At 40.6% G+C, this 13,249-nt stretch overlaps 2 protein-coding genes across 4 annotated transcripts in view; one reads left to right on the plus strand and one right to left on the minus strand.

Annotated features, from left to right (window-relative positions):
- The window catches only part of LOC105689001 (sodium-independent sulfate anion transporter-like), a 65,630-nt gene that overhangs the window by 28,411 nt on the left and 23,970 nt on the right, over positions 1 to 13,249 (plus strand). The gene's annotated exons all lie outside the window — the stretch shown is intronic.
- Positions 1 to 13,249, minus strand: part of LOC105688993 (trissin receptor) — a 51,673-nt gene that overhangs the window by 26,384 nt on the left and 12,040 nt on the right. Inside the window, exons 1-2 of one of the 3 annotated variants that reach the window (XM_048660272.1) lie at positions 9,843 to 10,093; positions 6,862 to 7,067 (exon numbers count right to left, since the gene is read on the minus strand). In XM_048660272.1, the coding sequence (XP_048516229.1) occupies positions 6,862 to 7,057 (196 nt within the window). In that variant the 5' untranslated portion in view covers positions 7,058 to 7,067; positions 9,843 to 10,093. Of the gene's footprint in view, positions 1 to 6,861; positions 7,068 to 7,438; positions 8,668 to 9,842; positions 10,094 to 13,249 lie in introns of those variants that run through there. The other 2 variants (XM_048660271.1, XM_020854041.2) reach the window with 2 other exon arrangements.

Genomic DNA, 13,249 nt, shown 5'->3' on the forward strand with positions numbered 1-13,249 from the left:
ATGTAATTAGTCTGATTAGAAAAAAAAGGGGGAAAAAAAACTGTACGAAGAGAACGAATCTCTTTGCGCAAAATTTTGGATATTGGTAATTATGTTGTCCAAAATCGGAGCTACAGCATCGCAGATCTTTGCTCGAGTGATTGATGATTGTAATTACTTTATAATTGTGTAATATAGTGCCTTATAGTTGGCGTCGCTTTGATCAAAGTAAGGTTAATTGATTTCGCGCTTGATTCGATATACTTGTCTATGTATATTACACGGAATTCGCATCGCCCTTAATTCTTGCTACAACATCGCCATGATTGATGGGGATATATATATCACGTGAAATATTAAACGACTTTATTAAATAATTTCTTTGATGAATAGTTCTCGTCCCTTTAAGAAAAGTCAAACCAGCTGCTGCCGCCTTCTATAACTAGGCTAAAAATATAACGCTACTTACTCCCTTAATTTATAAGGTTATTACCATTCCGATCCAAATCTGGAGTCACGCAAAAATTCGTGAGATTATTAAAACATTTCACTTATAACTAGATTATAGACGACGACGACGTACCTATACCGCTTCAACGGGATAAGGTAGATTGTTTTCGTTTCTTTTTTTGATTTCATCATCTGCCGAGGGGGTAGTTGACGTGTTTCAAAATGAAACCGTTGAGCATCGACGAAGGTCGCGAGCAAATGCTACATCTGTTCTATTTTATGATTAATTTACTTTTTCGTTCGTTATAGACGCAACAATTGTCGTTTTGAGGTTCGAAGAGGAACGTGGCGACATACGATTTCTGAGAGCTCGGGTGTCAGAATTCCGCTCGTCCTTCGGTGGACGATCCGCGCATTATTATCGCGATGGTCGTGGCCGGAAGCAGGGCGACGGGGCCGTCGAGCGTGCTTCGATAACGAATTTCGTGTGGTTTCAGACCCTGCAGCACGTGTTCCCAAATGCGGAGGGATTCGAATATAACGACTATATACCCGCGACATCCTTCGAAAGCTCTCAAAAGCCGGTATTGGACACCCCGCGCCGACAAAGTTCCGCACTTCCGAAGTCCTTCGGGATGTCAACGTCCCGGCGTCTCCGGACCGACCGATCACGTCCCGTTGCTACGGTGATGGAAAATAAAAGAGATATCCAATGGCCAGTTCCCCGAGGTTCGTAGACGGATTCATTTCCAGGACACTCGGTAGTCGCGAAGGGCTTTCTTCCCATAGCTGATTTTCTAATTTCGGATTATTTATGGTACGTCAGATTTCGACCTCAATTTTCGCGGGTCCGAATCGAGCGAACGCGGGACTGGAGTAGCGAGTTATTTCATCGTTAGGTATATGTGGTTCGTGACCACAAATAAATGGACGTGACACGTGTTGCGTGATTCGAGCCATACATGACATACGCTTTTCCGATCACCGCGGCGCCGGCGTTGCGATCGAAACAAGCGCGCGTGTTAGGTTGCCAACCTTTTTTGACTTTTTTGCTGACAATTTTTTCCCCTCGCGTTTCGGTTCCTCTCAAATTAAGGGAGGAACGCACACGTGCGACCGTCGGAGCTTCTTACAAAAGTTCCGTTCGGTTTTTTTATGGTTTTTTTTTTTTTTTCGTTAGCTTTCTCCCCCACAGTTTTTCTTGTATTTCTTTTGTACTTGACGTACATCTCCGCGTCGCCGAATACAGAGATTTATTCGAAGATACATTTTCGAGGACGATCTACGTACAACTTTCTTTTTCTGTTCGACTCTAAATTTCCAATTTGCATTTTCACCCCAAAATTTTGACAGCTGTCCGTACCTATTCGAATGTTTAGCCTCCCGAAACCCCTCGCCGCACCGAATAATTTTCAAACCTCGTTTGAGAGGTTCAAAAACCTGCATCATGAGCCGATCGATCTCGATTCTTTTTTTTTTTTCGCAAATTTCTTTTGTCTTCTATGATATTTTCTCATCGTCGTCACACTCGTGGAAGTTCTGGAGAAAAAATAATTCGCGACGAAAGAAAAGTATCGATACTTCAGCGAACCGAAAATCGGTAATTCCAGGTAACATAAAGGAAAAAAAAAAGAAAGGAAAAAAAACCTTGTCACATACCTCAGTAGTATCCATCGTCATATTTTTTCTCCCCTTCCTTTTTTTGGACGAATATTTGCAAATGCTTGCGATTTTTTGCGCGTGTGCAGGTGATATTATAGACTTTGTGTAATGTATCAATAATTGGAACGTATATATATGTATAAGGTATCTTGGGGTGATTATGATACCGCAGCACTCACGTTTTCACCGAACATACCGCATTATAATCTCTAATTACCTAATGATCACGTGAAACAAGCCTGCGGGGATTCACCCTCTATATTATAACCATATACACCTATGTATACCTAACAATACCCTATAAATAATAAATAAGTGTAACGCGCATAGGCAAAATGATGTACAATTGTACCGGAGGCCCCGAATTTTCTCAAAATTATATCCCACGAGTTTTAAAACATTTTGTACGTACACACCGGGCTGATATGTTATACGAAATCGAGAAATTGTGAGAAAAAAAGAAATAAAAAAATGAGATTGAATAGCGATAGGTATTTTTCCGAAGGCGTTCGATTCCATTAGCGATGGTTGGAGTGAAAATTATCGCAGGAAAATATTAATTTCCGTTTCAGAAAATTTTCCATCGCATCTACACAATGGGGATTCATAAGGTATTCGTATAACAGCTTTGAAATCAGGTTTTATAAAAACATAGTAGGCGTACATATAAATGCGCGAATGCAGACTCAGATTTTCAAGGGATTCATTGAGCCTGTCACGTTTTACGTCGGGTTCATATTATCCGATCCCTTAGGGATCTAGGGCAATCTCACCTCCGTTGAATCTACGACCACCGAAATCCGAAGGGCTTTTTTCACACCTTAACTTTTTTCTTTTCTTTTTATGTTGTTCGTGTTTTCTCTGAATTTTGCTTTTCCCTTACTTTTTCTCTTTCCTTTACTCATTTCGTTTTTTGAAAGCATTCCTTTCTTCTGTTCTTGTTTTTTCGTCTTCTTCATATTATTACCTCCGACGGTGGAAAACGGCAAACAGTTTTGAACAGACTCGCGTCTCGCTTTGCCTAAAACCACAAGATTTATTCAGGCACTTGTGGAAAAGCAAACGACAACCAGCGGAGCTTTTATCGTACCCACATTTGGCTACAGAACTATATAGGGCGTTTTGTGTCAACTCGAACAGATTAATACGACGCTATTTTTCTTCATCTATTGCTTTTTGTCGTTTTTTTCTTTTTCTTTGTTATGCAGGTTCATTTTTCTGGTGAGTCGGGGAAGAAAATCGTTGCGATGACTTTCATTTTCAAACGATCCAAATTCTGGTGCAAAAATTTCTCGAGTAGTATTGACCAATACAAAGGTGTAAGAAAAAAAAAAAATTTCCGAACAGTCGTCATGGGATACCACATGTACATACTCAGACTGTGTTCGGAAAGAGATTCTACATCGCAAAGTGGAGGGTATTCGGAAATGGGATTGAAAAATCTTTCAAGTTGCGACGTATTGGCCAAAGTTCCCCCAACGAACTTTTGAACCAGAAACGCGATTAACTTATGGCTTGTTAGTTATTTCGCCGCGACCGACGAATGCGTCGAGTCAAATTTGAGGGGGCGCGAATTCAACAAATTGAAAATTTATGTATTCCTTTACGGCAGACCAGGATTCACTCGTGATGTACATAATATTATATGTATAAGTATACACATCCGTACGATATAGTTGGAGCTTTTTTTCTCCTTCTGTTTCCCTTTCTTCGAAGACAAGGTGGCAAAAAACTTTTTAATGGTATGGCATTTTTTATCGGATTTCACTTTTACTTTTGCACCCTTCAGCTTTTTTCATCTCACCTCCGTGTTGATGTGACTCCGTTTTTTCTCTTTACAATTTTATACGTCAAGGGCCAAAAACGACTGCGAAAGGTCACACCGCTTACCCCACGAAAAATTGAAAAATTATATCGTTTAAACGTAATTTTCACGTCACTTTTCATATACGTGTATGTCTTTTTTTGCTTTTGTTGCCGACAATGCGATTTCTCGTCGGAGCAGCGTGACCACTTTTTCTTTTCTACCCTTTCGCAGGTTCTCAGCTATCACGATACCTATTTTGTTCATGAAATTTGCGGTTCGAGCAAATTATACTTTCTCTGTCCAGCTGAAATGATAACGGTGAAACTTTTTCTACATCAGGTACGTACATCGTGGGCATAAACCTTTATCACTTCGCCCCGGTGTGAATTCTACACACGTTATACCTATGCCGTAAAATAGAGGGAGGAAAAAACTCAACGACAACTTTTTACCGACGTTCTACAAAAATCGCGTCCCTTGTTATTCGATAACACGGGGCTATATCGTTCTCGAACACTTTATAAAATACGTATACACCCGCTTAACGGGGTCTAATTCGACCCGGTTTTTTTTTGCTTCAGATTTTCAATCATTTCTCTCACTCGATTTCCCAAGTTCTCATACGGTCTGACTGCAGGGAATTGGATATGAATCGAGGGCTGTCATTTTCACACCGACGTGAGTATCGCGTATTTGGCGGATTCACGATAAGTTTCTGGTGTACAAAATGACAAGAGAAACAATGAAAATAAATGGATCAAAAAAAAAAGAAAAAAATACAAAAATACAAAGACATCGTCTCATGGGCTCGATCGTTATACCCAATTATCCAATTAAGGTCGACGACGATTGTCGTTCTCTCGTTCCTTGATCGCGGAAGCTGATAACTCGATAACCCCACTCGAGTTATAAGTTATCCGTTGTACGGAAAATCCTTAGGGAAGGGATGGATTAAATGTATACAGACGAACTACCTACGTAAAAACCTATTAGAACTCCGAAAAACCTTCGCTTATAGTCCGTCTTTCGGGACGTTTTCTCCGTCCCGGCAGGCCGTATGTATTTTTAGCAATCTGACGTCAGGGGGGGGAAAAAAAAAAGAAGAAGAATAGCCGGAGCGGTCGGAGAGGTCCTTTTTGTCAGCCGGAAGAATGATTTCTGGATGGGAATTGTATGTGTTTTTGGCGAGCTGTGGTGTGACGTGAGTTCGTTGTAAGGTTTTATGGACGGAGACGTTGTCGGGGTTAACGAAGCGAATGAAGTTTGCGCCACCTAAAAGTCTCCGGAATAATAAAAGTCGTTAAAGAAACCGTCGCATCTGGTTATCCCACGGGATATTTTCACCTGGTCCGTAAAAACCGGTGGACTAGGATTAATAATTTCTGAAACTTAACTTTCCCTCGTTTTTGGTCTCGCAAAGATTCCAGCTACGGGCTCTTAATTCTTTACTCATAATAAACTTCAACCCTTTAACGTTCGCCCTTCGGCCTAATGTACTATGCAGCGATAACGTTTGTCTTGTTACAACTTTATCCCTGAAACAACAATTCCGAAATTTGCACGAACGTGATGTAGATACATAATCAAGTAAATCCGTAGAACAGCAAGTCGCGATGCAGCGGCTGAAAACTTTGCACTATAGACGGATGGGCTAGAACAAGGCTGAATTTCTCCTCTTTGTCTCCTTTTTTTTCATTCGCGCTAAAAACTTTCCACTTCCGTGAAAGAAAAGTTATTCGAGGTAACCCTCGCCTCGGGGTACATGTTTTTAGGATTCGGTAAGTCCGTGCATCGGTTTATTTTTTCCTCATTCCCTCCAAGTTTTTTTGTTTTTTTTTTTTCTTTTCTTTCTTTCTTTTTTTGTCATCTTACTTCAGCGTTTCCCCGAGATCTGTATCTTATTTACTTTTCATTCAGGTTCGTCGAGTTCGGAATAAAGGAGATAAGCGCGGAGTGAAAAATAATAACAAATCGCTGACCTCTCGCCTCGTATTTTCACCGGCTGAATCGAGGGGGAGTATTTCCGAAACGTCGCGGTCGCCGCGTCAAAGCGCAGAGTGGCCGTAGTCCGTCCACCAACACGCATAATCTCCTGCGTATAGAGGATTTACGCGACCAGCCTCGAGACGCTCGCGGTTTTGAATCCCGAGGTAAGAAATCGCGTCGTGACGAAGCGAAGCAGGGTTACGAGAGTTAAGCTCGATTTAGAAGGAAGCCCATCGACTTACTCAGCCGGTAGATCTAACCCAGAAACCCCGGAGGATTGATTCAGCCTCTGCCCATAAAAATAGGGATGGGAAAAAGAATTTAACAAGAAAACGAAGCGAGTATATTTTCCTCCACTTCCTGCAACTGCTCCGCGCAGAGTTATGTAATAAAGACTCTGTTGCCGTTGGTTTAACTTTGGATATTTACGCCCCGCGCAGCCCCGGATCCAACCTGACGTACATACACAGGTATAATACGCACACGAAGAATACATCAGCCGCGATTCAGATTCAGACTAAACTCTGCAACCCGGCGTTATTCTTATCTACCCTAAATAATATTTTATCCCCTTAGCAGCAAACTTTCCAAGCGGGTAGGTTAAACGCTGAGCTATATGTGAAACAACTTTTGCTATAGATATAGCTAACTACATGAAACGGATGTTACGTGAAACAAAGAGAAAAATAAAGAAAAAAGAAAAAAAAAAAAACAGCTGCTGGAAAGGAGCCTGCTGTTGAGAAAAAACGAGATAGATAATAAAAAATCGATACGGAGTTGGCCAAAAATCTGACGTGGAAAAAAGGAAAATGTAAAATACCGAGAGCGAGAACGAATCGTATTTTGGCGGAGATTTCTCCAGAGTCGAGAAAATTTATCTTCGATGCTTTTGATTCTAGAAACATGAAACAAAAACTATAAGTCTTCTGGTTCGAATTCCGAATTCCCGACGCGTTAATATGACTGATGATTGTTACCGAAAAAACAGCAGGCAAAGACGATCGAGTAGAGGGTTATAAAAATAACCCTGACGTCCGTTCGGTCGAAAATGTAATCTTCGTTGATTGAAGAATTCCAAGGAAGAGACCTGTTATCGAAACCAACGACTTCCGCTCCCCCGTCATTGGCGAACGATGAGTCGTTTCGGTATCCGGTGTAGAGTCCCATCGCCATTTTTTTAGTTCTGAAACAAAAATCACAGATAAATGTCCGGTGAGAAAACTATTCGACCGACGAGTCAACCCGTTATTCGTATATCGTCGATGATATACCGTGCTTCGAACGACATCGTCGATCCCGAAGGAAGAAACACCGAAGAATTTAATTTTTTAAAGGGATAAAGCGGCGGACGCCGCAGACGGACTGTTGGGAGCGAGTGTTCGGAGACCTTTGATTCCCGCATCAATCAATTGGAGGATCTTTCTTATTTTCCTTCACCCTTTACCTCGATCTATTACTCGTGTGAAATACGGGATCGATGCTCGGGGATTTGTCTAGCCTTAGTTTGTCGTTTTTGCTCTTTTACTCTTTTACGCTTTTCCCTTTTATACTCACTGGCATCCGCGCCGCACGTAGGTTTCATTGGTCGTTCGAATTTTTGTCCCTCAATTTTCTTCCAATGTTAAATCATCACATCTCACACGACTGTAGAAATTGTTTTCTGTCAATTTGCATTACCTGTTGTTATCGCATTTTGAATTTATTTACGTTCAGCGTATCGCATCACTTAACATTGGACGCCGCGCATCTTCGCAACGACGGATTTGTTTGAATAATCTTTTTTTTTCTTCGTACTTTCTTTGATCGTTTATTTATGTATTTGTTGGTTTTTTTTTTTTTTTTTTTTTTTTTTTTTTTTTTTTTTTTTCATTCAAGTGCGCATGTTAATTCCACCGCTTCTTACGGATAAGAATGGAATATTCGCGTCGCACATATCGATAACGGAAGAATTCATCGCGGCAGAATCGAGTCGAGAAACCGGGGATAGAAAATGCGGAGGAGGCGCACACTGAGGCTTTTTACTCTTCCGAATTAAAGAGAGAAAATGGACCACAGAACGGACGATTTTCTTTACTTATTTCTCCCTCCCCCCTTGTAAGTTTTACATTGTAAAATGATTGAGCTATTTTCAGATCAAGATTTTGGCGGTAGGGGATGAAATACTCGATGCAAATTCAACGCATATTTCTTCTGATAACAAAAATGAGAAAACCGAAGTGAAGAAAAAAAGAAATGGGTTTACGCGGTATTTAAATTCCAACTCGAGGAAGATCGATTTTCTTGTCTTTCGTTGGTTTTTTTCGCATGAAAATTATCTGTTGCACGAGATTATTGTTAAAAATGCAGTGGCGTCTGATAATACTACGTGGCGCGGTAAAAGCTAATGCGGGGAGCGCGCGCGAGTTTTACGTTATTATAGAATCTTATTTCAGGTGCTGATAAATTCATGTACATACATTATAAAGTCATACCGCATTAACCAAGTTGAATTTTAAAGTCGTCATTCTGATGCGAAACATGGACGAACTCGCGGAAACATTCAAATGTACTTTGGTATTACCCTCACGTGTAACCGCGCTCCGATTAACGGCCGTTTGGCCGGCAATTTCTGCGCTCCCGTCGGAGAATATTTTCAGAAAAAATATTTCCCCCTCAAGAACGAACAAAAATAATTGAGCAGTATGTATATTTGAATTCCATGTTTTTCACGAGGGCCAATAACGGCTACGACGTCAAAGAAACAAAAAAATAATGTGCAAAAGTTCCGCAAAACGATAACTCGAAACCTCACCTGATTAAAGTCTATTTTAATTACCTACTATGTTTCATATTGACCAAAATAATTCCACGAACTTTATTATAAAGTACAAAATACCTGCGGCGTTTCGTACAGTTTCACGTGATTTTCGTTTCACCTGTACCTATACGTTCATATTGCGTGTGTTTTATAGGTATACATCAAACGGTACGTGTAGTACGGCTATATCTATCAACTTAGCAAATAAATTCACCCGCTGCGCAATGTTAAGCTGGAGAGTTCGCGTGGGCGGGATGAAATTCTAACGAAAAGGTGCAGGAACAGACATGACTGCGGAAAACTGAGAGGGCGAGAAGTCATGTAACTGAAAACCGTGGCACGTGAAGGAAAAATTGTTGCGACTAGTTTTTGCTTCGAAACGGGCTTCTTGCGTTCAATGCTGAGAAATTGAAAACTTGAAAAGTACGAGAAAGACGAGGGGACAATTATTCGCGTGCGAGACAATTATTTTCGACTGAAAAATTCTAACGGATTTAGAAATAGATTCTTCAGCTTTCGGGGGTATTGAGAAATAATTCAATCGGCTAGGTTTTCGAGTGTTCCGAGAATAGCGGGTCCGAAAACTCGAGCCCGTGATTTCTATTCCACCCCTACGATTCGCTCCCAGTAGGACCCTGCAGGACTATATACTTTGCATGTATACATATATACATGTACACGGCTATACATATAGGTATATTCTATCCCAGTTATCTTCGTCCCATCGGACAAGCGTGCGACTATACGTACATAGGTTTAGCTCTGAGGTGTCTCGAGGATAGAAATAAGAGAAGAAAGTATACGGTTAGTAGATTTATAGGGTTGGATGTAGAAAGGGGTTCGCGGGGTGACGTCGGTCGGTTTATCTCGCGGAGAGGAGATTCCCGAATTTTATAGGTAAAGGCAACAAAATTGAAAATAGATCTCAAAGCGGGGCGGGTCTGTTTCGATAAAGGCGAAAGTTATCCCCCCCCCCCAGTATAGTTATGTGTTGTATTTTCGATGCCACACACGCCGGCGTTCGCACGTGCGGCCCCGAGAAGGGTAAAGGGCATGTTCCTATTTTGCATAATCCAAGTAATAGAGATGGAACGAATTTAAAACTGTTTTTCAAAGTCTTCCGAAGGGAGAAAAAAGAGAAAACCGAAACTAAGTTCTCACGTTGGTTAAAACCACCCTCAACCGATATTGTAGCGTGTATGCCGTACGCGTACACCTTCCCAACTGTAGACGTATCGAACGGCGAGAGGAGGGCGAAATAATTTTTCATCGCACAACGGCGAATTTGACCGCGAAAACGTCGACCTTGACCTCCAACTTTCCCGGTTAGATTTTCACGAGTCCTGAGCTTATTCCCACTCCGGCTTTCCTTCAACCCTTGAATCAGTAATTCGATTGTTTCATTCTCCTGGAAAGGAATGGAAAATTCTGATGAAATGTATGATAACTCAGAGAAGACGCGATGTAGAAGTCTTACCGGATTTCGTAGGATCGGGAAGCTTTTTTTTTTTTGTAATCTGTGCGAAATTCGAGAAAATGCCCCAAAACGTACAGGATGTCGAAAAATGTAATTCGAAGTTCGTGGAACTCCGATGAATGTTTCAATCAGATGTAAAATATCGGAAATTTCGTTTCGCAGTGAGAATGCGTAGGTGTTATATACGTGTGTGGAACGATCAATATTAATTACAATCGAAGATTTTAATTATGATAAAGAGCAGCTATCGCGAATTTCGGGGCCATATTCCTCTCGAGCCTTCTGTCCGTGAAATTATGAGCTCGGTTGTACGTCATAGTAAAGTTTGAAAAATTAATTACGGATCTGCAGCCGGTAGCACGTCTCTGGTATAAATATATGTAATAATTGTTGCTCGAATATGCGGCAGCGTATAACGACGGTTGATTGTCTGTAATAATTACGCTCCGCGTAAATTGACGGGCTTCACAAATTTCAGCTCTTTCCTGTAATCCCGCGGAAGTGGAGTGAAATTTTTATTTCCTCCATTCCCGTCCGCTCGATCGTTTGCTTCTTTCCTTCACTCTCCATTCTTCGCGTAATTTAATTATCCGAATATCAAAAATCATGTCGTACGGCGTAAATGACGAAATTTAATTTATCGGAAACCTATATTATGCGCTAGCATCCGGTCAAATAATGGTGTGATGAAAATTTCGTGAAAAGATTGAATAAACCGTCCAAAGAAATTGTTCAAATGAAACGTACCTATACATCCGCTCTACATACCGTCGTCGGTGATTAATGAAATGTGCAATTTTCGTTCCATTGTTTCATATCGGCCGAAAAATTCTGGTTTCCGAACCCCGAACAGCGATCGCCTCATCATATTGGAATATTTTTTTTTTGTCTGATCTACAAAATTTTCATTCACATAACATGAATACCAAACGACGAATATCATTACGATGAGGAAAAGGAAGGAAAAACCGAGCAGATGAATATTATATTCAAAATGAAAAAATTAAATGACCGACAGGACGTGAAATAACGAAAATTTACAAATCGATTCAAATTATACATGGAATTAATTATAATCTGCAATTAGTGTTGCAAAATTATATACCGAATAGTAAAAGTTATAAATGTCTTTCAAATGATGAAAGGAAAGAAAAAACAGAGCGGGGAGGAGAAGGATACAAGATGGAAAGTTGATCGGCGATCCGCTATCTCGTTATATTCGTAAAATTAATCTGCACAGTTGAAATCAATTTCACGGATCGTTAGAATCCTGATGGAATTGTTATAGATCTAGACTCTATTTCAAGGGTCATTCGGTGTTCCTGGTTAATTTAGAAATTCGCGGTTCGGACGAGGATCGGTTTTCTCGGATCATTTCCCGGGGCTCGAAGTACGAATGTAAACAACTATTTGGTCTATTTGATCCGGTTTTCGAGTTGTAGATTTACGAGGGTCGGTTCTGCCAACCTAACCCACCGATAATCTACGAGAAATGTTCCTCGGAAGTTCGAAGCTCCCGCCGTACGTCATCAACGGTCGAAATTAGAGAGAAGAAAAAAAGAAGAGAAAAAAAAAAAACAAATCACTCGAAACACGCGTTGAAAATTTCAACTCACGCGGCACGGAAACGACCCTTCGAAACTCCTCTTTGAAAAATCTACGAGGCGAGCGTGATTTTCGTCGCTATAAAATTCGGCCGTGAATAAATCGTGTAAATTTTTCATGAAACTGAGCTCGCGAAGTGCATACGTACGTACATACGTTTAATATACGTGGGCGCATGCAATGGTGCAGGTATGAAGTTTATCTTCTTTAAAAAGTGCCAATAACGTTGGATATTTCAATTCGTTTTGAGACAGAACCGTGTCACGTAACCTATTCCCTATCCTCTCGCGTTATACGTATATCTCCTTTATCACTCTTTACTTCGATGTTACTTTTCTCCTTTCACTTTATGTGAGAATTCGCGGCGCCCTTGTCAAACTTTGTACTACTACTCGAAATGAAATGTCAGGGACAACTCGCCTCTGCTGCTACATGCCGCTTCTTCTTCTCTTCCACTTCTTCCTCTTTTTCCCCAGATTCTAACCAATCTCCACTTCTCGTCCATAGAGTTTTTTAATTTCCTCCTCGCGATATCCAGTACATACATGTATATTCTACTCTCTCGCATGCTCCGTTAAAAGTCCACGGGCCGTATCGTGAGGATTCTGATCAAAACAATGCGAAATAATTCTTTTCATTCGGTTTTTTTCCAAAGGAGTCATTAGCATTGGTTAATTTCAAACTGACGATATTAGCATTTTTCTTCCGGTGGAGATGATAACTATATACGTACCGATTTCATCACCGCGATTACGATCACCCCACTCCGCAGTTGATAAAATGAAATTTAAATACATGCCAAAGAAACCCTTAATTAATACAAGAAGTATTAAAATCTGCGGCAGCTGTCACACGCGGTATGCGATATCTCATTCGGAAGCGAAGAGAAAAAGGAGAAACGAAAAAAAAAAAGAAGAAATTTGGACGATTGTTATATTTCTCGATTACGTAACGATTAGTCAGATGATATACTTACGATTAGATACATGAACTTCGTACATGATAATCTCTATTAAACTGACAATGAGTACATATGTGTTTGGGTTTCTAATTTCAAAGTTTACCGAAGAAACTATATAAGGCACGAGAGGGGGTCGAAGGGCCTGGAGGGTTTGTCTGATCGTCTTATTGTCTTAGGCCGGATCGTTTGTCTTCTCTGCCGAAGTTAATTATTATCAAATCTTGACGAACGATCGCTGTAAGGAGGGGAAAAAAAAAAAAAAAAAACACGAACAAACGAGAACAAGGCCGACCTGTTACTGCGAGGTCTGTTGGTGCGCAAAGGACTCCTCGGGGAAATTTAACGCAACGATTCGGAAGCAAATAGTTTTACCCTTAATCGATTTATAATCGAAATAAAATAACTTGCGACCTACGACAACGAGAAAACAAAAGAAAAAAAAAAAAAAGAAGAAAACAGACGTCTCGAGGAAAACTGTATAGACAAGAGGGAAGAAGGCCACACGTCCCTGGAATCATTTTGCGA

The sequence above is a fragment of the Athalia rosae genome, chromosome 1 (genome assembly GCF_917208135.1).
Source record: "Athalia rosae chromosome 1, iyAthRosa1.1, whole genome shotgun sequence".
NCBI classification, from domain to species: Eukaryota; Metazoa; Arthropoda; class Insecta; order Hymenoptera; family Athaliidae; genus Athalia; species Athalia rosae.